The sequence below is a fragment of the Talpa europaea genome (assembly GCF_964194135.1).
Source record: "Talpa europaea genome assembly, chromosome: 12".
Lineage (NCBI taxonomy): Eukaryota > Metazoa > Chordata > Mammalia > Eulipotyphla > Talpidae > Talpa > Talpa europaea.
This window is the reverse complement of record NC_140079.1, coordinates 73,962,750-73,990,710: the sequence shown is the minus strand read 5'-3', so window position 1 is coordinate 73,990,710 and position 27,961 is coordinate 73,962,750. Positions and strand designations below refer to the sequence as shown.

The 27,961-nt window shown below is 40.8% G+C and overlaps 1 protein-coding gene across 1 annotated transcript; it reads right to left on the bottom strand.

Moving 5' to 3' along the window:
- Nucleotides 1-97: 97 nt before the first annotated feature.
- CRCP (CGRP receptor component) lies at nucleotides 98-26,549 on the bottom strand (the record flags this gene model as incomplete). The annotated part of the gene is made up of 6 exons (XM_084250137.1): nucleotides 98-247; nucleotides 5,117-5,174; nucleotides 13,206-13,300; nucleotides 15,392-15,490; nucleotides 16,846-16,882; nucleotides 26,491-26,549. The coding sequence occupies 6 exons, from the start codon at nucleotides 26,547-26,549 to the stop codon at nucleotides 98-100; spliced, it is 498 nt and encodes a 165-aa protein (XP_084106263.1).
- Between the last annotated feature and the right edge of the window lie 1,412 nt (nucleotides 26,550-27,961).

The following is a 27,961-nucleotide window of genomic DNA, read 5'->3' as shown; positions in this document are numbered from 1 at the left end:
GGGATACGGGGTAGAACCAAATAAACAATCCTCTTTGTCCTGAGAATGGCTGCTGGGTGTTTCGACTTCACGAGGTGCTGGGGCCAGCTGTGCTCTTTTATGCTGGATCTTCTTCATCCATTGTCACATCACTGTTGGTATTTTTCTTCTGCTCAGCCTCTGGTCCTGCAGGCAGAATGCTTGTGACAGTGTGGAGGAGAGCTTCAATCTGCTCCTCTGTGAGCCGCTCTTCACTCTCTTCCACCATCTGCAGAAGGGAAGAAAACTCTCCAGCGGTTACAAATAAGCCTCACAGGCCAGGTCCACACTGTACTATCCTGCTCATGTTATTCACCGTCTCAACCCACCCTCTCGGAACACAGAGCTCAGGGTTTGACTCCAGAGCCACTTCAGACCTCTAGGTCCTCTCACCTTGCTCCATGGAAGGGAAAAGTCAGTTCAAATTCTGGGTTAAGTCAAAGTCAATGTTACGGCTCAAAATGAGTCTATGACAAGAGCTACATGTTAGCATTTTTCTTTAAGGACAAAGAAAACCGTAATAGTTCCATACCCATCCATATAAACACAGAAATATGTTGTATATGCAAAGAAAGCTCACCTCTGGGGAGTGAAATGGCACTTTATATAGTTTGATATTTCACAAGTAACTTATGAACTGTATCAACAATTCATCAGATGTCTGCCCACTGTGTGCCAAGTAGTTTATAGATTTTCTCTAATCCTCACTATTATCACTACTAACAACACCTGGCACTACACCCTGCACTTCATTTCTTTTAACCCTTACAACAATCCTGGCAAGCAGGCAGAACTGGAATCTCAAGTCAAACCTGCCTAATTTAACTTACAATCAGCATACAGCACATGGCCTTGGTCATCTCCTGGGAGTGAAGAAAAGGAGCCTAATAATGAATGACAGTTGGGAAACATTCCCACCTGCTCTCAACAAAGGTTGACTTAAAGAGTGGTTTCTGACATAGTTCTGGAAATCTAAACATACAGATGTTAACTGCATATTATAAGAAAGTCTTCTTAGACTCAGCTTTAGCCTCATCTTAATTTTCAATACAGATTGAATAGAAATATAATGTAATCAGCCACCTTTCAAAAAAGCAGTGCATGAGCAGTCATGTTACCTAACCATGTTCACTGGGTATTAACTATCTATCACAAACACCTTCCTAAGCAAAAGGTGCCCAGGGGCTTAGTCTGTGGCATTTCCCACAGCAATCTCTGACATCTGGTACCTAAAATCAAAAGGAGCTCCAGAAAGAAATTCCGGCAGGCTTTAAACCAAGATGAAAGGCTACACTTGCAATCCTGGAAAGGAACTCAGTCTCAAAGCCTCATTGTACACATCACAGTACAGAAACCAAAGAAGTCAGTGACATATCCAAGATCATACTACAAACTCCTGGCAAATCATTCATCAGTGCAAAAATGTTTCCACAAGAGAGAATCCTGGATGTTCAAAATCATGAATCAATGGAGGTACTCCCAATCATGTGCAATAAAATGACCATTTTCTAAAGATTCAAATGCTCAGTGAAATGTAACTTTTCTACCAAATAAGAAATAATCCCCCCAAACCCATTTTTCAAATCAAGTATCATACGGTATGTAAAAGGAAGTAATCTAACAAAGACTGCATCCAAAGAATGAAGGGGAAGGAAGAAGGATTTGGTAATTTAACCCTGAGAAAAGCTGAACTCTACTTGAGAAAATAGAGTATCCCAAGTCTATGAATAATCAGTATAATAGTGGATAATGGATCCACTATGTAGTCAATGATGACCTATTTACTGACTCAGAGGAAGAGGCTGAAGATGTGACAACCTCCCACCAGTATGTGTGCACTACTGCTACATAGTTTATGAGGGGCTTAGCTGCCACCAGAGCGTCTCAAGAATGCCATAAAGTCTGGAGAGCTTATAGATGAGAAAGAAGAAACTCAGCTGTTTTAAGGAAAACTTGGTCTGTATCTCATCCAAGATTTCCAGTCACAGGAAGAAAACAAAACCTAAGATGCATTAAGCAGAATGGATTATATACCAAAAACCTTTTAGAAACCAAAAACTTACTAACTCCTTTCTGATCATGAGAGTAAATGAAATGATTATTCTTCACCTTTTTTACCAACAGAAGAATCAGATTCCAAATAAAATATAAAGCACCATTTTGACATTCTCAGAAACCCAAGGGTTCAACTTATTCAAAATATACAGGCAAATTAAATTTTAATATCTGGGCCTTCCCTGGTGGTGCAGGTGGTTGAGCGCAGTGCTGTGAAGCTGTCTGCAGCCTCTGCAGTGCGGGTTCAATCCCAGCCGACCAGCGAGAATCCCACATGGTGCGGCAGACCTCTCCTGTCTCACCCGCTGCTCCCCTCAGCAGTGTATTTCAGTAAATCTGCCTGTTCTTTTCCCCACTCTGACTCTGGTGAATCCTCTCACCTCCCACACCTCTGGCCTACACCCCAGCCCTTGTATGCTTAAATAAATGAAATCTTAAAAAAAAAAAAAAATTAAAAATCCAAAGTATTTGTAGATGGTCAACATAAATGATAAATTTTTATCACATGTTATTACAGTTCTCAGTGGCTGTTGAATGAGGCTGCTGTACTCTATAAAAATGGTTGGTTCTCATTCTAAGTTGCCCTAACTCAAGTTTTAGTAGCAATAGACATTCCAGCTATTTGTTCAGAACACTTCTGAACATCTGTTCACTTACCCTTCATACATTTCAAATTTTCTCTAATATAAAATTAGAGGAAACTCATGCTTATAGTAAGGACAAAATGAAAACATACATTATAGTGACTTTGTAAGCCCTAAAACTCCAAATTCTAGACTTTTTATTATCACTAAATTATAAAGGCAAAGATGGTGGTGCCTTTCAAGACAGTGGGCTGTGAGGGCATGGGGTTCACAAACTGTTCCAAATGAATATACAACAAAGTATGGCAGAAGTCACTGAAGCTGTGTGGCTGCTTCATTTCCTCACAGACCCTGACATACAGTAGGCAGTCACCTGTGGATCAAACCATGACTGAGGTACCGAAAATGAGAAGCTTCAGCTTCCTAAACTGAACACTAAAAAATGCTGAGATTACTTCTGAAACCAGGGAGAATAAATGCCTGCAAGGTTACTGACACAGGAAAATTCTCAAGTCCTTAGCACATTCTATTGTATGAAAAACCTCATTTCTTATCCCTCGCTGGAAAGAAGAGACTTCAAAGTTTGGAAAATGATTTGCTACTTTCGATAGCCAAATCCCAGTGTGGGAAAAATCTGGCTATAAAATGGTCCAACTGCTGGGAAAGGACATACTCAGTTTTTATTAATGTCAACAACCTATGCTGTGGAAAAGAAGAGTCTGAGGGAACGCCACACACATCTTTTTTTCCTCACCATGTAAAAAGCACATGGCTTAGAGCAACAAAGTAAGACTTCTGGATCTAACAGATACAACGTGTCACTCACTAGCCAAGATTATGCTGAGAGGGCATTAAAGGACACATAAACACCACAAAGCCCCTGGCACATGTCTGGCATATAGCAGGCACTCCTAATAGCAGCTAATCTTACCAAGTAATGATAGAACTTCTACAAATCTGGGAAGAGGTCACATTAATCCTCCCCATCTTTTCTCTCCATCTGTCATTAAGCCATGAATAACATGTGTTGCTGATTAAAGTTGGAGAAGAAATGACATCTGATCTTTAACCCAGAGGGACAGGAATTAGTTTCTTGCAGTTTTGTTTGTTGTTTTTTTTTTTCTCTGTCCTAAGTTGAATCTCCAACACAGTCAAAAGCATCAGAATAATGAAGGTATTAAAAAAAAAAAAAAAAGAAAAGAATATTTAGCCTAAAGGCCAGTTGCCCCAGAAAGGCACCCATTAGGGAAGGAATTTTTCTAATTTAATTTTGGGTGCATTTTGAAGGGCAGAAACAAACACTGGGAACACAATAAAAACTTTAGTCAAACATTAAATATCCATGACCCTTTAAAAAAGGTCTTTTTAAAAAAGTCATTCTAAAAATCATAGGTATTTTTGACCATTTTCTGCCATACTTTTCTGAAGGAAATTTGACAACAAGCTAAATACTGCTAAAACTGACTTTGGAAATTGCTTATTTTCATTTTATTAATCTTTCAGCCAAAGTTTTTTTTTTTTTTAAACTGGCAGTTAAGTGGCGTGCCTAATATTTGTAGCTTGATGATGCCTCTGCCCTGTACAAGAGAAGGAAACTGCTACAGCGTGCTAAGATAGCAACCACTCAGTTTGTACCACTGGATCTCAATTTCACCTTCACCAAAAACCATCTCAGTCTTCTACTTCCCGCTGCCTTCCACAACTCTAAAGTTTTATGCTATGCTTTGCGAGTGATGAGGCTCCATTGAATGGCTTTATACAAGGAAGCAAGATGATCCAATTTGTGGTTTTAGAAAGTGAACTATGATAGTGGGCTGCATCCTGACTGGATGCAAGGAGAACGGCAGGACACTGCCAGAGCTGAGCTGAAGAATGATGATAGAAATCAAAGCAGTATAGAAGGGAAAGAAGGGAAAGAAGAAAGAATAGGTACAAGAAATAGACTGTAGGCACAAACTGAATGAGAGATAAGAGAATGACTTCCAGGCTTGGGAAACCGGGAGAGGAGAGAGAGCAAGAAAAGAGCATGTGGGAAAGGACACATATGTTCCATTAACCAAGAAAAAAAAAAAACAGACAGGAAGAGTGGGTTGAGGGTGGGAGTTCTGGGAGGGGGGAAGTAAATTCCACCAGAGTCATGTTGAGCCTAATGTTATTATACAACATCTGGTTGGCAACCACCCCTAGAGGGAAGCAATGGCCAAAATGGTGCAGGACATCAGGGGAAAGAAAAAGCTGCCAAGTCACAGGTCCAAACCCTATAGAAGGAATTAAATTTCCTCCATTCTTCTACTTCTCCTAAGTCCATAGTTACTAGGATCAAATTGGTGAGGTCTTATAAAATGGAGTAGACATTTCAAGAAAGGGATTCCTGGCATGTCTGTTCTCAGCCTTTATCACCCTTTCTATATCTTGGACCCAGAAACCAAACCCCTCAAGTTCAGGCCTCCTTCACTTACCAGTTGGATCTCAACAGCAGTCATAGGTCTGTGATTTAGCAGCTGAAGCTTCTCAGCTCTGTCAAAAAAAAAGTACAGAGTATTTACAACTCTCAGACCCTTAAAGATCTTGAATCTTGACCAAGTTGTTTAGAGAACACTTTGTCAGATAACAAGTGGGAGAACCATTTGGAATGTAGCCCTCAGTGTCTTCAAGTATAAAATGAGAGAATGAGAATATGAGAGCCCTGTGTCAGTGACTTGTACTCAAGGGAACAAATGCGTACTAGAATTCTAAAGGGTATAGAGGCATAGACTGTAAGAAATGTAGAAGAGGCATGGTTTTATTAAATTTCATTTGGAAAAGTGATGAAAATGTTTTCTTAATCTGAAATACAGAAACTAAAGATCAAATCACCTTGGTTTGGTTGAGAATTCCTTTTTGAAATGAAGATTACAGATTAATGAGATTTAACCTGTTATCTTAGTAAACAAGAACAAGGACTATACAAAGTTAATGCATTGTGTATAAAGTTTATCTGCCCTCAAAAAGTTTATAATCCAGTGGAGAAAAGAAGACAAGCCAATTTTAACAAAAGGTCTAAGTAACAGTTGAAAACAATTATCATCTGTCACATGACAATATATAGCTTATTGTTAAAGGGGTGGTTGAAATGTGTGGGTTCTCAAAGATGACAGACTTAAAAGAAAAAAGAACGGCTTCAATTAACACCCTTATGCAAGGGACGATTTATATTTCTATCTCAATATGACCCGGGAGCACCAAATTCATTTTTCAATTCAATAAATATGTATTGTGTTTAAAAGTCATTCTGAAATAAAAAAGATGAATGCACCACAATTCCCATAGCCACGTATCTGGGGAAGCAGTGCAAGTCACCCAGTGTCTCTAAGCCTCAGTTTCATCATCTGTAAAACAGGAATGATAACATAACTTAATATCTCAGGAGGGGGTTAGAAGGGATAAAATCTTCCCATTTTATAGTGTCAGCAGCTACCATTTTATTGCTTATTTCCCATATGGCAGGCACATTTAATCCTCAGACTTAGATGAGATGGTAAATAATTTGTCCAATGTTACACAGCTAGTAAACGGCAGCGCTGGGCCTCTGCCATCAAATTTATGTTCTTAACCATCTGCTTATAGTATTCAGTGTTCATAATGATGATTTTCACAGAGTAATTTCTACAGAAATGGTAGTCGTTGTAGTTCAGTTCTACTCCTCCTATCTCCCAAACATTTATTCTAGACTCAAAGACAAAGACCTCATAGAGGAAAACATGTGTATACTGAGTCCTGATGGATTTTTAGGCAAGAAGGACAGAAGGAATGGAAAATTAGGACAGGAACAGCCCAAGTGAACATACAGAAAAACAAAAATTTACAGTTTTAGGAAATGGCTGCTAGAGAGGTTGTAAAAGCAATTTTGTAGACATCAAGTAACCAAGGAAAGGTGTGACATGCTCAGGATGATACCTGTAGCAATTCTAGAAGACCCTGAAAAATAGGCAGAGATCTATGATACTCCCAGGCAAGAGAAAACTAAACTGACCTTCCCTCTGAAAAGACTATGATCACCAGATATGACTGACACTTTACAAGTATCATTCCACAAGTGATTCTCTACTTTTGCCTAAGGGGATGCAAAAACAGAAGAAATGGTGTCTGTGCTTGGAGCCATGAAAGGTTTCAGAGGATCATAGTGTAGGAGGATACAAGTTAAAAGCTGACAAGTGGGGGCCTCCTTGGTGGCGCAAGGGATTAAACACAGCACTGTGAAGCTATTCACAGCCTCTGCAGCACAAATTCGATTCCTGGCCGGCAAGGGAGCTACCCACATGGCACAGCAGACCTCTCCTATCTCGGCCTGCTGCTCCCCTCAGCAGTGCATTTCAGTCAGTCTGCCTGTTCTGTTCCTCACTCTGTCTCTGGTGAACCCTCTCACCCCCACACCTCTGGCCTATACCCCAGTTCTTGTATGCATACATAAATAAATCTTAAAAAAAAAAAAAAAGCTGACAAGAGGACTTAGTTCTCCATACACAGAATGAGAGGGGTAGCTGGCTCACTGTCACCACTGGAGGGAGACTCAAATGCAGAGAATGACTGTATTTTTAATATATCTACCCCCCTCTTCACCATTTTTATGAGCCACTTCAATTCTTCTTGGTTAAAGGACAACAGCCAGTATCCCCAGAGGTCTCCACTTCCTCAATCTACCTTCACTCTTGTGAATAAAGAACTTTTTAAAAGATGAATATCTAGTCATCTCATTACCCTACTTGTAATGTTCCCACCGTCTCCATATGTTTGGTATGATTCTGATTTGCTTACAGCCTCTACAACCTAATGAAATTTGGACTTTGTCAATCTCTCTAGCTGGGTATGCCTTCACTTTTCCTAAGTATTCATCTCAACTAAAACTGTAAATACTACACAGGAAAATGTCAGACTACTTTCTGATTCCATACCTTAGAATATCATGTTCCTTCTGCTTAGAAAGCATCTGTCACATGACAATATATAGCCTATTGTTAAAGGGGTGGTTGAAATGTGTAGGTTCTCAAAGATGACAGAACTTAAAAGAAAAAAGAACAGCTGTATCAAGTCACCTTAAAACCCAGTGTCAGTTCCTATAGATGGAGGGATACACTTAAATTCTGACACTGTGGTAGTCCCCACAACCATAGCACTTACACTGTATTCATCTTTGTATCCCCAACAACTGAGATAGAGCTAGCACTAAATAAATGTTCTCTGAAGGATAAATTAAAGGCAGTACTAGAGTAGCACTGACTCCCAGTGTAAGTTCAAAGGAGAAACAACTGTTGAACACTGGAAAGACATGGGGGTAGTATTCCATTCTCTGAAAATAGAAGGGCAACCACATTCCAGATACTAATTCACCTACTCTGAGTTTTGCTGGTAGCAAAGGGTCCCAAATACAGTGTCAAGCACCAAGGGTCATCTGTGCATAGAAGAGTCACTTTTAGGGATCTGAAGTTATTCACAGACCTACCTAAGCTGGGTCTCTAAGCTAAGCTTTCCTCTCTTCTTGGCAGTTATAGTTGTAATTTTAGGGATGAGATCTCAGAATGAGAGCTGGAACTGCAAACCAGACTGCAGTTCTCAGGAACTAAATGCTTCAACAAGCAATAATTAAAATGATTAAAGAACCAAATGCTTTGGGAAATTAGTATTCTATAGAAAAAAATGACTTGGCACTTAGTATTAAAGTGACTTCAAGTTGATTGAATCTCAATGCTACTATTTTGCTGAATAAAGCCATGAAGTCAAACAAAACATGGTCCTACCACACACCCTCAAGAACTCCAGTAGTGGAGGTCAGAAGTGCGGGAGGGTGACAGAATTCACCAGAGCCAGAGCAGAACAGAACAGGCAGACTGACGAAGAAATACACTGCTGAGGGGTATGGCAGGAGAGGTCTGTCACGCCTTGTGGGACCCTCGCCGGCGGCCGGGGGTCAAACCAGCGCTGCAGAGGCTGCAGGCAGCTTCGCAGCCCAGCACTCAACCACTGCGCCACCAGGGGAGGCCCCAGTAGTGGAGGTATTTTGGCAAATTAATAAAGCCCCAGTGTGCACTACTAGAACTGAACTAGTTAAGGGCTATTATTTTGAATCTACTTTAACTGAGAAAATGGTGAAGAAAAAACTATCACAGAAAAACTATCAACTATTAAAAAGCACTTTAGCAGTTCTTACTATAAATGGAATTGCTGTCTTAAACTGTACTGCCTAGCACATGGTCTAGGCCTTGACAAGGCTTCATAAGGGAATTCAGGCCTCAGTCACAGTGAAAGAAGTCTGCCAGCTCCCTCTACTGGTTATATGTAGAACAACGCAGTCTAAAGTAACTGACACAAACATTTAGTCATGACAAAAATCTCAGCAAACTCAACTTTCTGAACCCGGTAAGAAGCATCCATGAAAATCCTGAGCTAACATTACACTTAATAATAAATGGCTGAACCTTTCCCCTAAGATCAGGAACAAAGTAGGATATTTGCTTTTACCATTCTATCAACATCATACATCATGGTGTTCTTATTTCAACACATAGACCTAGCCAGTGCAAGAAGGAAAAGAAATAAAAGGCATAAAGGTTAAAAAGAAATTAAACTGTGTTCTCAAATACCATGACTGCCTACATATAAAAATCCTAAGGAGTACACTAAAAGGCAAGATTGCATAACATTAAGTTCAGTGAGACAAGTCAGCTGTTTCTTTCTACACTAGCAATGAACATCCAGATCAATAATAATTACAACAGCACCAAAAATTATGAAATACATGGCTATAAACCTAGAAAACTTGTTCAGAATCTGTATTCTGAAAACTAAAGAACAGTAATGATTTATTCTAGGTGAGAATGAGCTGATTCAAAAATTTATGTAAAAAGGCAAAGGAACTAGAAAAGTCAAGACAATTTTGAAAAAGAACAAAGTTGAAGAACTCATACTATCTAACCTTAACACTTATAAAGATGCACTGATCAAGATAGTGTGGTACTAGCAGAAAGACAGACACACGGACCAATGGAACAGAAACAGAAGTGAAGAAACAGAGACAGGATGGTCTTTGCAGCAAATGGTACTAAAACAGTTTGAAATCTACACACAGCCAAAACCTCAACCCCTAACTCACACCATACCCTCAAAATTAACTCAAAATAGAACATTTCTGGAAGAAAATGTAAGAGAAAAATCTTTGTGACCTTGTATATGGCAGAGTTTTTACACATAACATCAAAAGCAGATGTATGAGGAAAAAAATAAACTTGATTTCAACAAAATTAAAACCTGCTTTGAGAAAGACAGTACTGGGCCTCCCCAGTGGCGCAGCGGTTGAGCGCTGGGCTGCGAAGCTGCCTGCAGCCTTTGCAGCACCGGTTGATCCCCGGCTGGCTGGCGAGGGTCCCACATGGCACACAGACTTCTCCTGCCGCACCCGCTGCTCCCCTCAGCAGTGTATTTTGTCAGTCTGCCTGTTCTGCTCCCCGCTCTGGCTTTGATGAATTCTCTCACCCTCCCGCGCTTCTGACTGTACCGCAGTTCTTATATAAATAAATATTTAAAAAAAAACAAAACTGGGCCTCCCCAGTGGCACAGCGGTTGAGTGCTGGGTTGCAAAGCTGCCCACAGCCTCTGCAGCACCGGTTCAATCCCCGGCTGCTCCCCGGCCACCAGAGGAGGGCCCCACATGGCGCGCAGACCTCTCCTTCTGCCCGCTGCTCCCCTCAGCAGTGTACTTCAGTCCTTCTGCCTGCTCTGCTCCCCGCTCTGGCTCTGGTGAATTCTCTCACCCTCCCGTGCCTCTGACTGTACCCAGCGCTTGTATAAATAAATAAATCTTAAAAAAAAAAAACAAAAACAACAAAACAAAAAACCAGGGCCTCCCCAGTGGCGCAGCGGTTGCGCGCTGGGTTGCGAAGCTACCCGCAGCCTCTGCAGCGCCGGTTCGATCCCCGGCAGCTCCCCAGACACAGGAGGAGGGTCCCACATGGCACGCAGACCTCTCCTGCTGCCCGCTGCTCCCCTCAGCACTGTACTTCGGTCCTTCTGCCTGCTCTGCTCCTTGCTCTGGCTCTGGTGAATTCTCTCACCCTCCCACACTTCTGACTATACCCAGTGCTTGTATAAATAAATAATTTTAAGGGCCTCCCCGGTGGCGCAGTGGTTGAGCACTGGGTTGCGAAGCTGCCCCTGGCCTCTGCGGCACCGGTTCGATCCCCGGCTGCTCCCCGGCCACCGGAGGAGGGTCCCACATGGCGCGCAGACCTCTCCTGCCGCCCGCTGCTCCCCTCAGCAGTGTACTTCGGTCCTTCTGCCTGCTCTGCTCCCCGCTCTGGTGAATTCTCTCACCCTCCTGTGCTTCTGACTGTACCCAGTGCATGTATAAACAAACAAACAAATAAATAAATAAAAAAACATGCCTCTATAAAAAAAATTTAAAAATAAATAAATAAATAATCTTAAAAAAAACCACAAACATTACTATGCATAATATTAAAAAAAAAGAGAGAGAAAGACAGTACTAAGAGACTATAAAATCATTGAAAGAAGTAACTGTAAATGACTACTGAATAAAGGGCTTATAGCCAAACTATATAAAGATTCCTCAAAACTCTGTAAAAACAATAAAAAGGGCAAAATATCTGAACAGACACTTCATCAAAGAAGATAAGCACCCAAAACAAGCTCATATCATTCACAGTATCAAACAAATATAAATTAAAACCATAATGACACACCACTTCAAACCAATATGAACAACTAAAATAAAAAATACTAATAATACATGAACTGGCAAGGATATGGAGTAAATGGGGCTCTCTTACATCGCTGAGACTAATGCACAATGGTACAGTCACTTTAGAAAAGAGTTTTGACAGTGCTCTTAGAGTCAAAAGGGTGCACACTGTTTGATTCCATTTAAAACACTTTCTGGAAAAAGCAAATCTATAAGAAAAGAAAACAGATGCAGTGCATGGCACTGGGCAATAGGAGAAGAGATTTAAGAAGACAGAATGAAGTAATGTCTGGGGTGATGGAACTGTTTTACAATACATACGAAATACTTATATATTAAGGACGTGTTAAATCATTTTAAAATATTTACGAGCCCAGTGTTCACTCTAAGATACCTGGAGATGAAAAATTCCCTTGGCTGGCTCTTGGGGAAGAGTAGCTATGTTCTTTTTCCCCAGAAGAAAAAGCTCCTTCTCAATATCCAGGCAAAGACATCTGAAGTGCCCACTGGGTCCACAACCTAAAAATAATTTATCAGCTTCCTCAGAAAAACTCAATGAAACTTTCGTTAAGTTGAAAGTATCCATTATTGGGTTACTCACCACTGTGTGCCCGAATCTGTGTAACTTACCTCAACCTCATTTCACTCATCTGTAAAACACTGAGTTGTCTACTTACCTTTCCCATCCCTCGTATTACACAGAAACATTCCCACCGGAAATTAATCTATTCTCAGAGATATTCTCCTCCTAACTCATTTGATTTTGTATAATTAAAGTGATTCTCAACTACAATAAGAAGTCAGGTGCCTTCAACTACTTCAAACACTACAAGTACTAAAAAAGAATGCTTAGGAATAAACTTAAGCAAGATGGTGAAAGATTTATGTGCTGAAAACCATAAAATGTCGCTTCAAAGAGAGGGGAGGGGAGAAGTGCACTTAGTTTACTGATAGTTTATCAACTATGTACCTGAAATAACATTGTACCGTTCCTCCAAAAGAAAATTACTGATTATTCTGAATGAAATAGCTTTTGGGATTTATCGGCTGTGGTATTAATTCTAAAAAACTTGGGTTAGTTTTCTTCTCATTTAATTTCTTCTCATGTAATGTTAATGATGTCTTTAATTCCTACAAGCTTAACTTATTCAAGAAAGTCACCAAGAAAAATAATTGGGCACTAAAAGAGAAGATAGAATATTATCAAGCCATTTTTGCCTCATACCAACAAATGTCAAATGACTTCATTGATATTTGTGAAGCCCATTTTGCAACCAAGTTGATCTGAATGCTGGGAGGAGCTGATGGGAAGGGTTATGAAAATTAAAAAAAAAAAAAACAACTAAGTTTTGTTCTTGCCTAGAAGGGTCCTTATGACTAGTCTCAGTTGTCTCATCTATAAGATCATGATTCTACTTTAAAAGTATTTTGTGTTGGGCCTCCCCTGGTGGAGCAGGCGGTTGAGCGCAGTGCTGTGAAGCTGTCCACAGCCCCTGCAGTGCAGGTTTGATCCCGGTCGCCGGCGAGAATCCCACATGGCGCGCAGACCTCTCCTGTCTCGCCCGCTGCTCCCCTCAGCCGTGTATTTTGTCAGTCTGCCTGTTCTGTTCCCCACTCTGTCTCTGGTGAATCCTCTCACCCTCCCCCACATCTGGCCTGTACCTCGGTTCTTGTATGCATGAATAAATAAATCTTTAAAATAAATAAATAAAAGTGTCGTGTGTTAATTATAATTTCAAAATCCAACTAAATATTGTTGTTGAGGATGGCTTTTCATTATGTGTCACTCTTTTCCTACTAAGATAATTTTTACTTACTTGGTCAACTTGTGGCTTTTCATAGCTGTGAGAAATTCTCTGACAATCTCAGGACTCTGGTGCCTACAAGGTGTTTTTGATATATATTTTAATGTCTAAAAAAAAAAAAGAAAAAAAGAAAAATCAAGCATAAAACAAAAAACTCTGAGTGAAAAAAAGGGGAAGCAGTGCTGTAACTTAGTATTATAAAATTGTTTCAAAAAACTTTTATAAACCAAATGTTTTCAGAAGAGTCAATCTTCATATAATAGAAATTCCTCAAAATGAAGACTAGTAGCTAAATCAGGAAAAATAATTAATGAAATTTTAGAAGAAAACTTTTCTGATCTTTTTTTTTTTTTTTTTTAATAGAGGCATGCTTTATCCATTTATTTGTTTGTTTATACAGGCACTGGGTACAGTCAGAAGCGCGGGAGGGTGAGAGAATTCACCAGAGCCAGAGTAGGAGCAGAGCAGGCAGAAGGACCGAAGTACACTGCCGAGGGGAGCAGCGGGCGGCAGGAGAGGTCTGCGCGCCATGTGGGACCCTCCTCCGGTGGCCGGGGAGCAGCCGGGGATCGAACCGGCGCCACAGAGGCCGCGGGCAGCTTCGCAACCCAGCGCTCAACCACTGCGCCACTGGGGAGGCCCAAACTTTTCTGATCTTAAGAGAAAAACTCAATCTGATAATTGTGTTATCATATTTCACACAATTTTTTAAAGATAGGAAACCCAAAGAATAAAATAAGCAGCCACTAATCCATGTGGATATAAATGACTGAAGAAATAAATGGATAAGAAAGAACAACTCTTTTTCACAGATGAATTATAACTATTAAAAATAGAAGGAAAGACTATTTAAATAAATTACCACCAGTCAATCATACCAAGGCAAGAATTACTATAGGAAAGACTCATCAATAAATGCCCAAATAGGTAAAAGCTGAAGGAGAAATAGGATATTTGTAGAAACTCAAAGTATTTTCCCCAAAACAGCTATTTATTATGCTTTTAACACATATTCTTTGCTATCTCCCCCCTTCAAGAAATGAAGCCTAAGCCACTTGCATATGAGCAACATTTGGTTACTTCGTCCTAAAAAGAAATTAAAATGGAAAAACAATAATGTAACAATGGAGAACCAGACTGCCAGCACTTTAACAAGTGACCAAAGTTAATAACATCACTGACAACAAGATATCACTTCTCTGGTACTTCATTCCCAAAAGCTGTAAATTCAGTCTCATAAGAAAACATCAGACAACCAAAATCAAGGGACAGTCTACAAAATATCTGAGCAATAATCTTCAGAAGTGTCAAGTCAATCAGGATTAGCTATGTAATGGAGTCTCAACAAAAACTCTGGACATTGAAGCGCAGCAGAGCTCCCCTGGTTGACACACAAATTTTTTTTTTTAATAAATTTGGATTTATTTCCACTTCCACTTTTTAAAAAAAGATTTATTTATTTGTTTGTTTGTTTGTTTATTTATATAAGCACTGGGTACAGTCAGAAGCGCGGGAGGGTGAGAGAATTCACCAGAACCAGAGCGGGGAGCAGAGCAGGCAGAAGAACCGAAGTACACTGCCGAGGGGAGCAGCGGGCAGAAGGAGAGGTCTGCGCGCCATGCGGGACACTCCTCTGGTGGCCGGGGAGCAGCCGGGGATCGAACCGCCGCCGCAGAGGCCTCGGGCAGCTTCACAACCCAGTGCTCAACTGCTGCGTCACCGGGGAGGCCCTTGACACACAAATTTTGAGAGAAAAAGTATGTTCTCACTCCACGTAAAGACAACGGAAGCTCTGCATTTGGTATTTGTCCTGAACTCTGCCCTATCTGCTTCTTCCCTTGGTCAACTTTAATCTGTTTCTATTCCCTGTAATAAACCATTAACTGTGAATATAATAGCCCTCAGTGAGTTTTGTGAGTACGTGCAGTAATTTATTGAACCTGAGGGTAGTCTTGGGGATCCCTGACAACTAGTGTTAGAAGTGAGGGTGTTGTTTTGACTATTTCCTCTAAATCTGTAGTTGCCTAACCTCACAACTGGCAAAACACCGGACGACCAAACAACTTCAACTTTTATAAACAGTAAAACTGGGTTACAGCAAAACTATTAAATAAGAAGCAGTCTTGATTTGGTGGTCAGTCACTGGCAAAATAAACCAAATCCCCTCATTGGTAGTTTGGATAGAAACCTAAACTTACTTCATAGGTGATGGTATTCAAGTTCTGCTGCCCAGAACTATGTTTATTCTTTCCACTTTCTTTACGTTGCTCTTTCAGATCAGTTAATAACTGGAACACCTAAGGAAAGACATACACAAAATTTAATAAATAAATTTGAGGAATTTATCAATTCTCAAAGGATAAAAAGAATGGTACCTCTTCCCACAAATCCTCCCCCTAACCCTTGCATTAGAGCAAATATGAGTTCAAGAAACACATTTTAAAAACACTCTTTGGTTTAAATCAAATAATGCAAACTCATTAGTTTACTTAAGAAATTTAAATGTTTCCTATTAACATACACCATATCACTGATCTCCTCTGATTTCAAAAATATATTTACTTAATCCTGAAAAAGAAAAATTATGAGCTAAGTGATGAAATATTGTTTACAAAAAAATGGGGGAAGGAAAAAATGCTATAAAACTTTAGCACAGATAAGTGTGTCTAAGAAGGTTAAGAAGGATATTTCTTTGCTGTTTTTGAGATCATAGAGAAATGAGGGAAATTTAGGCTCATAATCCATTACTAGATACAATGCAATCCTTCCCCTGCTTGTCATTCCTTTCAGAAATAGTAGCATTAAGATCCAATAAATGCAATGTTTCCCCCAATGGATAAAATACCCAAACACCCAACAAAGTCCATACTAGTTAAGGAGATTCCTAAAAGTCAATAGCCTGACCAACAACCTTCCTGTTACGAGCAGCAATTGCCAACTGTATTAATTCTACATAAGACCCAACGCGCCTCTAACCCTCCATGAGTTCAGACTGTGGCACATGGAAAACTGAGAGTGACTGTATGAATGGTTCTTTCTGCATCTGGCATTAACCATTCACATGGTTTTGCTAGTACCAAACAGGACCCAGGCAAAACAGAGGTAGTCAAAGATGATGTTATAGCTCCCTTCTCAACCGCTTTCTTTCCTCCCTTTCTTTAGTAACCCCACACCAAAGCCCCAAAATTCCAAATGTTTAGTTTCCACCAAATTATTCACAGTAGTCAACCAAGTTCTCGTTTTCAAAATGAAGGTGTTAATATCAATGAGACTGTTTGAGGATTAAATAATAACATATAAAATCACTTTATAGATAGAGTGGTAATGAGGAAAAGACATAGTAAGTATTGTAGTAGAAAACTTTTGTATACAAAAACAGTCCCAAAATAGATGTTTCCATCCCATGAAGACACCCCAAGTGAAGAGATAAAATCTTTGCCATCTTGGGAAGGCTGCCTACTGTAAAATAGTCTTCCCAACTTGCTTGAATTACTATGCTTAGAATATTCCAAGGTCTGCCACATGGACATCCAGTTTTAAAGTTGAAAATCCAGATGAATTCAGATATTTCTAACCAAAATTAATTTAATAATCTTCAGAAACAAAAGACAAACTATCAGGGAGGAAAATAGTTCACTTTAAAGCTATTTACCTCGTAGTTACTGAGCAGTGCAGAATTGGCATCTTTCCTGCAAAAGAAAAGTAAATTATTATCAATCTGGGTTTGTACCCTTCATGGGAATTAAGCATCTGTAAAACAATTCTTCTGTCAAGATCCACCAAATTCAGGAATTCAGGGACAATCTAAAATTGAGAAATTTCCTAAGTTCTACTAGTTTAGCAGACTGCACAATTTCATGTCCATCACCAGGTACATGATTAAAATACTAACCTTATCCCTAGTCTATGTAGGCAGAAATTAAGAGGAATCATCTGGGTGAAGTTAGTTACAGGAAGAACATGGGAGTAGATGGGTAGGATGGGGAATATGGGATTTCGGTGAACAGTGTGAGGGTGCCAGAATTACCTGAAGAAAACAAGATGCTGTCCCAAGCATATCCTTTCCCTAGTAACATCTGCCTCCTACCAGTTACTGACATCTTGGGAGGTCAAGTCCTACTGCTAAATCACCGGAAATGGGACCCTTAATACTAACATCACCGCTGGTAATTTCAGCAATTTCATGAATCCTCACAGAACTCCAAAGGTTTTCCTCTTCTACATAAACTCAACAGGTAGAGTTCAATTGTTCAGCAGTAATCAAAAGTCTGCTAAACAAGTAAAATAAGGTAAAATGTCATCTTTCATATATGAATAAGCACAGTTAATGTAATTTAAGTTATAACGGGTCCAGTCTACAATATCACATCAGAAAGTACTGTTTTTAATGATCTAGAGGCAATATAGTGTGATAATTAAAAAGTTTTGAAATCAGATACATCACTAGGTTCATATTCTAGCTCTGCTCTTTATAAGGTAACGAAGTTTTAGTGAGTTAATTTCCCTAAGCTTCCCATCTAAAACAATAAAATGGATATATATTGTACCTATAAGTGTAGCCTGGATTCTAAATCCAGCTCTACCATACATTACCTATGCAAATTGGGGCAAGATATTTTACTTTTCTATGCATAAGTTTCCTCATCTACAAAATGTCAGTTACAGTACCAACCTGGTAAGACTGTTTTCAGGATTAACTTGAAACATGTAAAGCATTTGGAACACAGTAAATGCTCAGTAAATGCCACCTATTATCCCCACTGCACGTGATACTATCATCACAAACTCTTCCTACCTCATAAAGCCATTATGGGAATGAAATGAGAGAACAAATTTTAAAGGTTTAGCATAGCTCTTGGTACTCATTAAGATCTCCCTAAATGGAGAGTATCATTTTTAAAAAGGTATCACCTTACTTAATGCTCATTAAAACCCTGTGATGTAGAAACTATTATGATTCTTTTTTTTTTTAAAGATTTATTTATTTATTTATACAACCACTGGGTATAGTCAGAAGTGGGGGAGGGTGAGAGAATTCACCAGAGCCAGAGGGGAGAGCAAAGCAGGCAGACTGAGGAAATACACTGCTGAGGGGAGCAGCAGGCGTGGCAGGAGAGGTCTGCACGCTATGTGGGACCCTCACCAGCGGCCGGGGATCGAACTGGCGCTGCAGAGGCTGCAGGCAGCTTCGCAGCCCAGCGCTCAACTGCTGCGAAACCAGGGGAGGCCCTATGATTCTTTCTTTATAAACAAAACTGAAACTCGGAGGTTCAAAAACTTATTAGGGTCACACAGTAAAAAGCCTAACTGAAGTGGAAGATACCTACGGAACTAGAAAAAGAATGGATGGGATAAATGGAAATAGGCAATGCAAAGTTCTAAAAATTCAGGAAACAGGTTTTACTTGGACATAGTATGCAAGGAAGAAAAAAGACTACTTTATTTCTTAACCAGGAGTGAGGCTATCTGATGAAAATGGTACAAAATTTAAAAGAAAAAGGGGGGGGGGTGTAAAACAGATGGGTGGTTTTCAGTCAATAGATAAAGCAAAACTAGTAAGTGGTTAACACAAGAACCAGACCTAGGCCTTAGGTCATCAGCACAGTGATGTCAGCACTATAATCGAACCATCATGTGAAGCTTACCAAATACTATCAGACATTCAACAAATAGCTGGAATTTCACAAAAGTGCCGCCTGGACCAAATGACCACAGCTCACGAAGAATATCATGTTTAACAGGGATCTAGGGCCTCCCCTGGTGGCGCAGCGGTTGAGCACTGTGCTGCGAAGCTGCCTGCAGCCTCTGCAGCGCGGTTTGATCCCCGGCAGGGTCCCACATGGCGCCCAGACCTCTCCTGCCTTCAGCAGTGTATTTCTTCGTCAGCCTGCCTGTTCTGTTCCCGGCTCTGGTGAATTCTCTCACTCTCCCGCGCTTCTGACTGTACCCAGTGCTTGTATAAATAAATAAATAAATCTTTAAAAAAAAAAAAGGAATCTAACACAGGAAGAGCTATGTATAATTCGTGTATGTCATATGGTTCATTTAAAATTGAAAATGGGGCCTCCCTGGTGGCGCAAGGGGTTAAGACACAACCTATGAAGCTGTCCCGCAGCCTCTGCAGCATGAATTCGATTCCTGGCCAGGAAGCTGACCCTCATGGCACAGCAGAGCTCTCCTGTCTGGCTCCTGCTCCCCTCAGCAGTGTATTTCTTTTCTTTTTTTACTAATTAATTTTTTAAATTTTTTACATTTTTCATTTTTAAACAATATTTGCTTCCCCCCACCCCCTCAGGTGTAGTCCCCATAGAGTTTCCTTCACCAATGCACCTGTGCACCATCACCTCAGTCCCCTGTGCACCTCCCTCCCTCCCTCTGATCACTCTCCCTCCTCCTCCCCTTCAGCAATATATTTCAGTCCATCTGCCTGTCCTGTTTCCTGCTCTGTCTCTGGTGAATTCTCTCACCCCACACATCTCTGGTCTATACCCTAGTTCTTGTATGCATAAATAAATCTTTAAAAATAAATAAATAAAATTGAAAATGACATATCAAATCACATATCCTTTTTGCCTACTTAATCAGGAAGTCGGCCCACAAAGCTTCCTTCTGTCTTTGCTTAAAATTGAGTTATCATTCTACAGAACACACAGTAACCAAGAACTGGCTAGGGAAAAAATATAAATATTATTTTTCCTCCAGGGCAACAGATCCATTCCAGGTGCCACTGTTACAATTTAATTTTCAAATCATGGTCTCTCCTCTATCACGCAGAATAGTCCACGCTCTGGGAAATTTGCCCATGGCTCTGCCAAGTTATTGCCACACTGTCCAAGTCAATATTGTTATTGCAAGAATCCAAAGTACATTATCTGCCTTTCCTCAAACTAATATTCAAAAGAGGGAAGCTCTCTTTCATGTGTATTTTAATGAACCTGTGTTTGGGGACCAGAATAACAATGGATGTTTACACAGGTATGGAATCTTCCAGATTCTGGTTGGCAGAAGCAATTTATTCACTGATTCATTTATTAAGAAGATAATTTTGTTTACCCAGCTCAAAACTCATAGAGTAAATGCCAATATATGATAGGCCTTCTTTTAGTCAATAAAATGTCAGTAAGTATAGTATCGACATATTATGAAGTCCTAAATGAAATGTGTGTATTGGGGATTATTTTAACGCAGTTTTTATCCTCAAGTTATGTAACCATCACTAACTGGCAGGTTGTTGGGAACAAGATATGACAGATTTGATAAACAACAGCTTAATTAGTTATCCTATTTAACAGCATCAATAAGGAGGATGTAATGCACTAAGAAAGACACATCCTTTATAGCAATCCTGAGCAAAAAAAAAGTTTGGTTCTAGTTATGAGGGTATAATTAGATAAAGTCAAACTGAGGAACATACTTCACAACAACTGGCCTAGATAGTCTTCAGAGATCAATGTAATTTGTCACAATGACAATGTTACAAAAAGAAGCTAACAAACTGTTCTTTTTTTTTTTAAAGATTTATTTATTTATTTATACAAGAACCAGGGTACAGGCCAGATGAACGGAAAGGTGAGAGGATTCACCAGAGACAGCGTGGGGAACAGAACAGGCAGACTGACGAAATTCACTGCTGAGGGGAGCAGCAGGCAACAGGAGAGGTCTGCCACGCCATGTGGGTTGCTCTTTGGCTAGCCAGGATCGAACCAGTGCTGCAGAGGCTGCGGACAGCTTCACAGCACTGCGCTCAACCGCCTGCACCACCAGGGGAGGCCCAACAAACTGTTCTTAAAGATAAAAGAAGCATGCCTACAGCAGTATGTGATTCTTGGCTAGATCTGGAATCAGTTTTTAAAAATCAGCTAAAATGGGGCCTCCCTGGTGGCACAAAGGGTTAAGTCTCAGCACTATGAAGCAATCTGCAGCCACGGCAGCAGGAGTTCCATTCCTTGTCAAGGAGCTAGCCCACATGGTGCAGCAGACCTCTCCTGTCTCACTCACTGCTCCCCTCAGCAGTGTATTTCAGTAGATCTGCCTGTTCTGCTCCCCACTCTGTCTCTGATGAATCTTCTCACTCACTCCCCCCACCTCTGGCCTATACCCCAGCTCTTGTATGCATAAATAAATAAATCTTTAAAAAAATTAGCTAAAGTGACATTGGGGTAATTAGAGAAATTTGAATATAGACTGCATTTTAACCACAGTGGTTATACCAATTCAAAACGACCTGGGTGTGATAGTGGTATTATATAGGATAACAAGGTATCTGTGCTCTTTTTGCAACTGTTTCATGTGTTTGAAATTTTTCAAATCTAAAATGCTGAGAAAAATGGAAATGTGAAACTGAAGATTGTATAAGGTAAAAAACCTTAAAATTGAGTACATAACATGCATTTCCTTTCAATATTTTTTAGAGTTACTAGAATAAACTGACATGTCTGTCAATTACACATTTACAAGCTGTTCATCCTTATGAGCGGGAGCTATCAACTCTGTAACACTTGATTTAATAATGGATGCTTATGAATCAATATTCATAAGCATCCAAACTTCTAGAATTATGAATATTGATTCATAAGCATCCAAACTTCTAGAAATTGTCCAACTACACAAAACTTCATATTCTCTTGTAGGATTTAAGACAGTAGTGATCTTATTTACATGTGTTTAAAACAAATATCCTAAGTGAATTTTGAAGACAATCTGAATCTATACTTACAGAGAGGCAGTCACTTAATTTCCCTAAGTAACAAATTTGTGGGCTATAGGTGACTTGTTATTTGAAATTTAACCTGTAAAATCTGTTTTAACTTGTTGAGTCAGTTAAATGGATATAAACAGCTGCTTTGGAAAACCGAATCCTGAGTAAACAGAACAAAATGACCTATTGACAGATTTTCCTTAAAAGCACGCACAGACACAAAAAGTCCATGCAAACAGTGTGTATTAATTGCCAAATCGCTGACTTTTACGAATGTAATGACGAAGATAATTGCTCAAATTCACCTATGTTCAACCTATGTTATCACTTAAGTCATGTGCTAAAAAACTAAACTCTAGCACAAGAAAACAAGCAGACAGCCTTCAAAGTCAATAAACCACTTAGCCTGTAGGGTTCTTTTGTTATTATTTTGCATTTTATTTTTTTAATAACCTGCAGCATTCTTGAGGGAGCTCACAATTATTCTCTTTCTAGCTTAATCAGTTATTCAATTTAAGAGGAGCTAACGTCTCTAAATCTCAATATTTCCAATTGTAAAGTGAAGATAAATTTCTGACATAATCTCAAAAAGATACAGAAAAGTTCAATTTACTAACTGTATGTTGAGTTCAAGAATAAAAGAATTGACACAAAGATTTCCAGGTATATAAATAATCCCAAGGCAACAGACAAAGTTAGACAAATATCAAACACCTCACAATAATTTTGCTGTAAATATTTTGTATCGTTTTACCTAAGAAAAATAAGTTACCAAGTGATGGTAATCATTTTTATTTTTTCAAGATTTATTTGTATTTATTTATGTATACAAGAGCTGGGGTATAGGCCAGAGAGGTGTGGAGGGGGGAGAGGATTCACCAGAGACAGAGTGGGAAGCAAAACATGCAAATCTACTGAAATACACTGCTGAGGGGAGCAGCAGGCGAGTCAGGAGAGATCTGTGGTGAGTTCCCATATGTGCGTGCGTTCCCTAGCTGGGGATCAAACTCATGCTGCAGTTATTTTTAAATTCTATCATTCAACCAAATAAAGCAAAAATATTCCTCATGTTTAAAGATGTCTAGTGTATGTCTGGCACATTATTCACTCAATAGGTAATAGTCAATGATTAAAAAAAAGTAAAAACTCTGGGGCGCTGGCCATCCATGCCTTCTCACTGCAGATGCTGGGTAGAGAGGTGCACTAGGTTGGCCCTCTCAGAGACTCAGGGTTCTTCTATGGTCCTAAGAACCACACTGCTCAGTCTGGAGGCCAGACAAGAACTGTAAGTTAGGTCTCCAGACTTTTTCATTTTAGGGGACTTTGCATTTCCTACCAGAAAACCTCAAAGGTCTTACCTACCAGAAAACCTATTTTCCTACAAGTTGCTAACCACAAAATTCTCAGTTGGTTTCAATAAATAAATGACTCCTTGGGATATGGGGACAGGTTGCTACAAGAGGAAAAACTTGATTCAAACCATTTCACTCAGGAATATCAGAAAACTACATTGCACAGTAATTAGAAAGTAACTAATTTAGTAAACTAATCTATAAATGAATTACTGGTGTATTATTTCATTTAACAAGTATTTGCTGGACCTCCCTGGTGGCGCAAGGGGTTAATACGCAACCTGTGAAGCTCTCCGCAGCCACTGCAGCACAAGTTCAAGCCCCGGCCGGGCAGGGAGCAACCCACATGGCACACCAGACCTCTCCTGACTTGTCCGCTGCTCCCCTCAGCAGTGTACTTCGGTCAGTCTGCCTATTCTGCTCCCTACTCTGTCTCTGGTGAATCCTCTCACCCTCCACACCTCTGGCCTGTACCCGAGCTCTTGTATACATAAATAAATAAATCTAAAAAAAACAACAAGTATTTGCTAAATGCCAACTGTATGCTAGATGCAGTGTTAAGCTCTAGGTGAACACATAGTGGTGACTGCCTTTATGACATTTACAGACTCATGAGGGGACAAGGCACTGAAATACAACTAAACATTCACCTATTATTATAACTTGTAATTATTTCAGGGAAAAGTAAACCAAGGTGTTATGAGAGACAAAAAGGAGGATTTATTTTGTATTGAAGAGAAAAAGAAACAAAAAAAAGCTATCCTTCAGGCTGCAGGACAGAGTTAAGAAGGGAGCAGGGGGCCTCCCCTGGTGGCGCAGCGGTTGAGCGCTGGGTTGTGAAGCTGCCCCACAGCCTCTGCAGCGCCAGTTTGATCCCTGGCTGCTCCCACATGGCGCGCAGACCTCTCCTGCCGCCCTCTGCTCCCCTCAGCAGTGTACTTCGGTCCTGCTGCCTGCTCTGCTCCCCGCTCTGGCTCTGGTGAATTCTCTCACCCTCCCACGCTTCTGACTGTACCCAGTGCTTGTATAAATAAATAAATAAATCTTTAAAAAAAAAAAAAAAAGCAGGGAAGACAGGGAGGGAAGCATATCAAGCAGAGGGAACAGCATTGCACAGGTCCTGAGGTAAGATAAGGTGAAAGAGTAGGAAAGGTTATAAAGGGTTTTTATACACCCTAGAAAGGAATGTGGATTTTCCTCTAAGTACAATAGATAGCAGTCAATGAAGGGTTTTAGATGTGGGGGTGGCTTGATCCAAATATTTTTAGATCATGCTGGCTGCTGTGAGAACAGAATGGAGGGGGCCTCAAGAGTGAAGCCAAGGGCCTAAAGATGATGGACCCCCATGTTAGCAATGGAGATGGTGAAAAGTAACTGCATTCAAAACATCCTAAAGGTGGGGATGACAGGACATTGGGATGAGGTAGGAAGGTTAGAATTTTGGCCTAAGTAACTGGATAAAGGACTAAAAATACACTTTTGGGAATCATCGGCATATACATCAGCAAAATATCCCTATCATAATATCATGAAACTGCATTAAAAAAAATCACTATATACAAGAAAACCTCATTTAAAATAGAGTGGGTGGGCCTCCCTGGTTGCACAGCGGGTTGAGCACTGCGCTATGAAGCTATGCGCAGCCTCCACAGAGTGGGTTTGATTCCCGGCAGGCCAGGGAGAAACCCACGTGGCGTGGCAGACCTCTCCTGCCTTGCCCGCTGCTCCCCTCAGCAGTGTCCTCACTCCATCTCCCTGTTCTGCTCCCTGCTCTCTCTGATGGATTCTCTCACCCTCCAACGCCTCTGACCTGTACCCCAGTTCTTGTATAAATAAATCTTTTTAAAAAAAAACGAAATAGAATGGGAGTTCTCACTACCACTCAATGTCAGTTACAGGCATAAAAGGAATGATCAATTACAGACATCAACAGGAAAAATCACTTATTACATGTCCCAAAAGGAAGAGAAATCCACGCTAGACTTCCTTTCCCAGCAACTCAGCTAATGGAAGACCATCATCACCCTGAACCCTTGTTTTCCATGAAAACAACCCCAACCTATTTTCTCCTTTTTCTCCACAAAATAACTTTCCTCTCCTCTCTACATCTTGAACTTGCATAATACATATATATATGCTATAGTTTTTTGCAATAGTTTTGCTATAGTTTGTTCTGAATTGCAATTCTTCTGCTATTCCTAAATAAGCCAATTTTACTGGTAAAATAACCAGTTGTTTCATTTTTAGGTCAACAACCTCAACATTTGGAAGCCAAACAGGGAAGGATGGGTGAGCTAGGAAAGGAAACTGGAAGTAGTCCTTGAGGTAGGAGGAAGTCCAGGAGAGCATGATACGAAGCCAGGAGAATTTCTAGGATTTCTATGTCAATTGCTACTGGCATAGAAATCTGCTGAGCCCAAAAAACCCTTGGAATTCACAAAATGGAGGATTCTGGTATCTTCACACAACCCATTTCGGTACACCAGTGAGTCTGAAAGCTGGAGAGAATGAAGGCATAAACAATGCTTCTAACTAGTTTTGTTGTGACAGAAATGAACAATTGACATAATTAATTAAATGTGGGAAAAAGGGGGTTCTTTCAAACGGATAAATTAAAGCAGGTTTGTAAACTGACAGGAAATGCTCTAGTGAGGAGGAAAAATTTGATAACAATGTCTTGGTTTGGAGATATATATGAATGCTTTTTCAAGTTTCAGCTTAAACCTCACTAGTAGATTGTAAAATGAATTTAGTAGTCAACATTCATTTCTAATAAAGACTACCAAAGCATACTACATACAGTAGCAGTAAGTACTATTTTATGAAGCTTTCATTTCAGTTACATATACATAATGTGCTAAAAAAAAAAAATCTGCGTCAGTGTGTCAGATGGTTCCCTGGATTTGTCCTTTGCCTCAACAGTTTGAATAGAACAGAGCCCCAAATGCCCTTTCTTACAGGCTCAAATCACCCTCTCACCTCTTTTCCACTTGCAATCAGCAGAATCATCTTCTCCACTATCTTCCACCCCAGGATTAAAACATTTTTTGAGCTTTCTGTATTACTGCCCATCAACCATGAGCTCCCACACTTGCCAGATTTATCCCACTGAGGCCGAGATGGTCAACCTGCACCTATGGGCCTCCCATACCAATATCTTTCTGGGTTTCTATTTCAACCACAAAAATATGGCTCCGGGGGGTGTGAGTCACTTCTGTGAGATGGCCAAAGAGAAGTGCAAGGATACCAAGTGTCTTTTGAAGATGCAAAAACCAACATAGTATCTTGGCCCTCTTCTTCCCCCATATGCAGAAGCCATCCCAAGAGGAATGGGGTAAAATCCTGTCCACCATGGAAGCCTTCATGGTCTTGGAGAAGAACCTGAACCAGGTCCTTTTGGATCTGCATGCCCTGGTTTCTGCTCTCCCAGAACCCCACCTCTATTACTTCCTGAAGAGCCACTTCCTAGATAAGGAGGTGAAACTCATTAAGAAGATGGGGGACCACCTGACTAACCTCTATACAAGCTGGCAGGCCGCCAGGCTAGGCTGGGCAAATAACTGTTCAAAGGTTCACCTCAAGCACTAACTAGGCCCCTCTGCATGGCCCTGGTGTCCCAGTTTCTGCCTGAGCCTCTCACAGCAGCCAGTAATCCGTTTTTAACCACCCTGGAGGCCTTAGACCATATGGAAATAATAAAACTCTGCAGCAAAAAAACAAAAACAAAAACAAACAAACAAACAAAAAAACCAGTCTGAAAAACAGCACAGCAGGTTTTCAAATAAAATCTTTTCATTCATAACAATTTCTTTATAACCTCGATGCGATAAAAACCACCCCATCTGAAGTTGAGGAAATCACATTCCTGAAAATCTACTTTGGAATTAGTCGTTTGCAAACTCGCAGTTTCCCAGAATCTATGGACAATGAGAGGACTTGGTGCAGAGTCATTAAACATGGGGCAAAAGAACATAAAGAAAAATGTAAGCATTACATAATCGGTGGCAAAGCACAAAGCAGGTATGCCTACAGATAATGTCACCACGTAAAAGCCCACATGCAGACTAGCTGCAAACACTTCCTTTTGCACGCGATATAATGAGCAGAAAGAAAACAGACAGACAGACACTGACCCGTGGCCCTGTCTTCACCCTAGAAAGCCGCCCCTTCCCATACCTGGCTCACTGCTCCTTATCAAACTCGGACACTTGCTCGGAATTAGGGTTCCCAGCGAGCAGTCCAGGGCCCTCGGCGAAGCTATCCCACAGATTCCAAGACCGACTCGGGGTTTTCCATCTTCTAAGTTCGCTCCGAGCCGGGAGTGAGACCCAGATTAGCTACTAAATGAATGAGGAAGGGTGCGGGCACACGCCCAGCGGCACTGGCCTCCGTCCTGCCCACCGGGGTGAGCGCGAGCCCCTCTCCGCCTCACCCCTGGGAGACCCCAGCCCTCCCCGTCCGGGCCGGCGCCTACCCGACACGCCTTGCGACAGGTCGCCCCACGTCCACATCTCTCGGCTCCCGGCGCTCGAGGAGCCGCAGCTGGACCCTGGCCCGCAGCCCAGATCGACCCCTGTGCTAACTTACACTTCCATGTCGTCCTCGCCTCGTAGACGGTGGCAGAGCGGCGACGAGCTTCTCACGCGTCTGAAACGAGCGCCCGGTCGCCAGCTCCGCGCCGCAATGCATGCCGGGATCGCCGCGCTGCACGCCGGGAA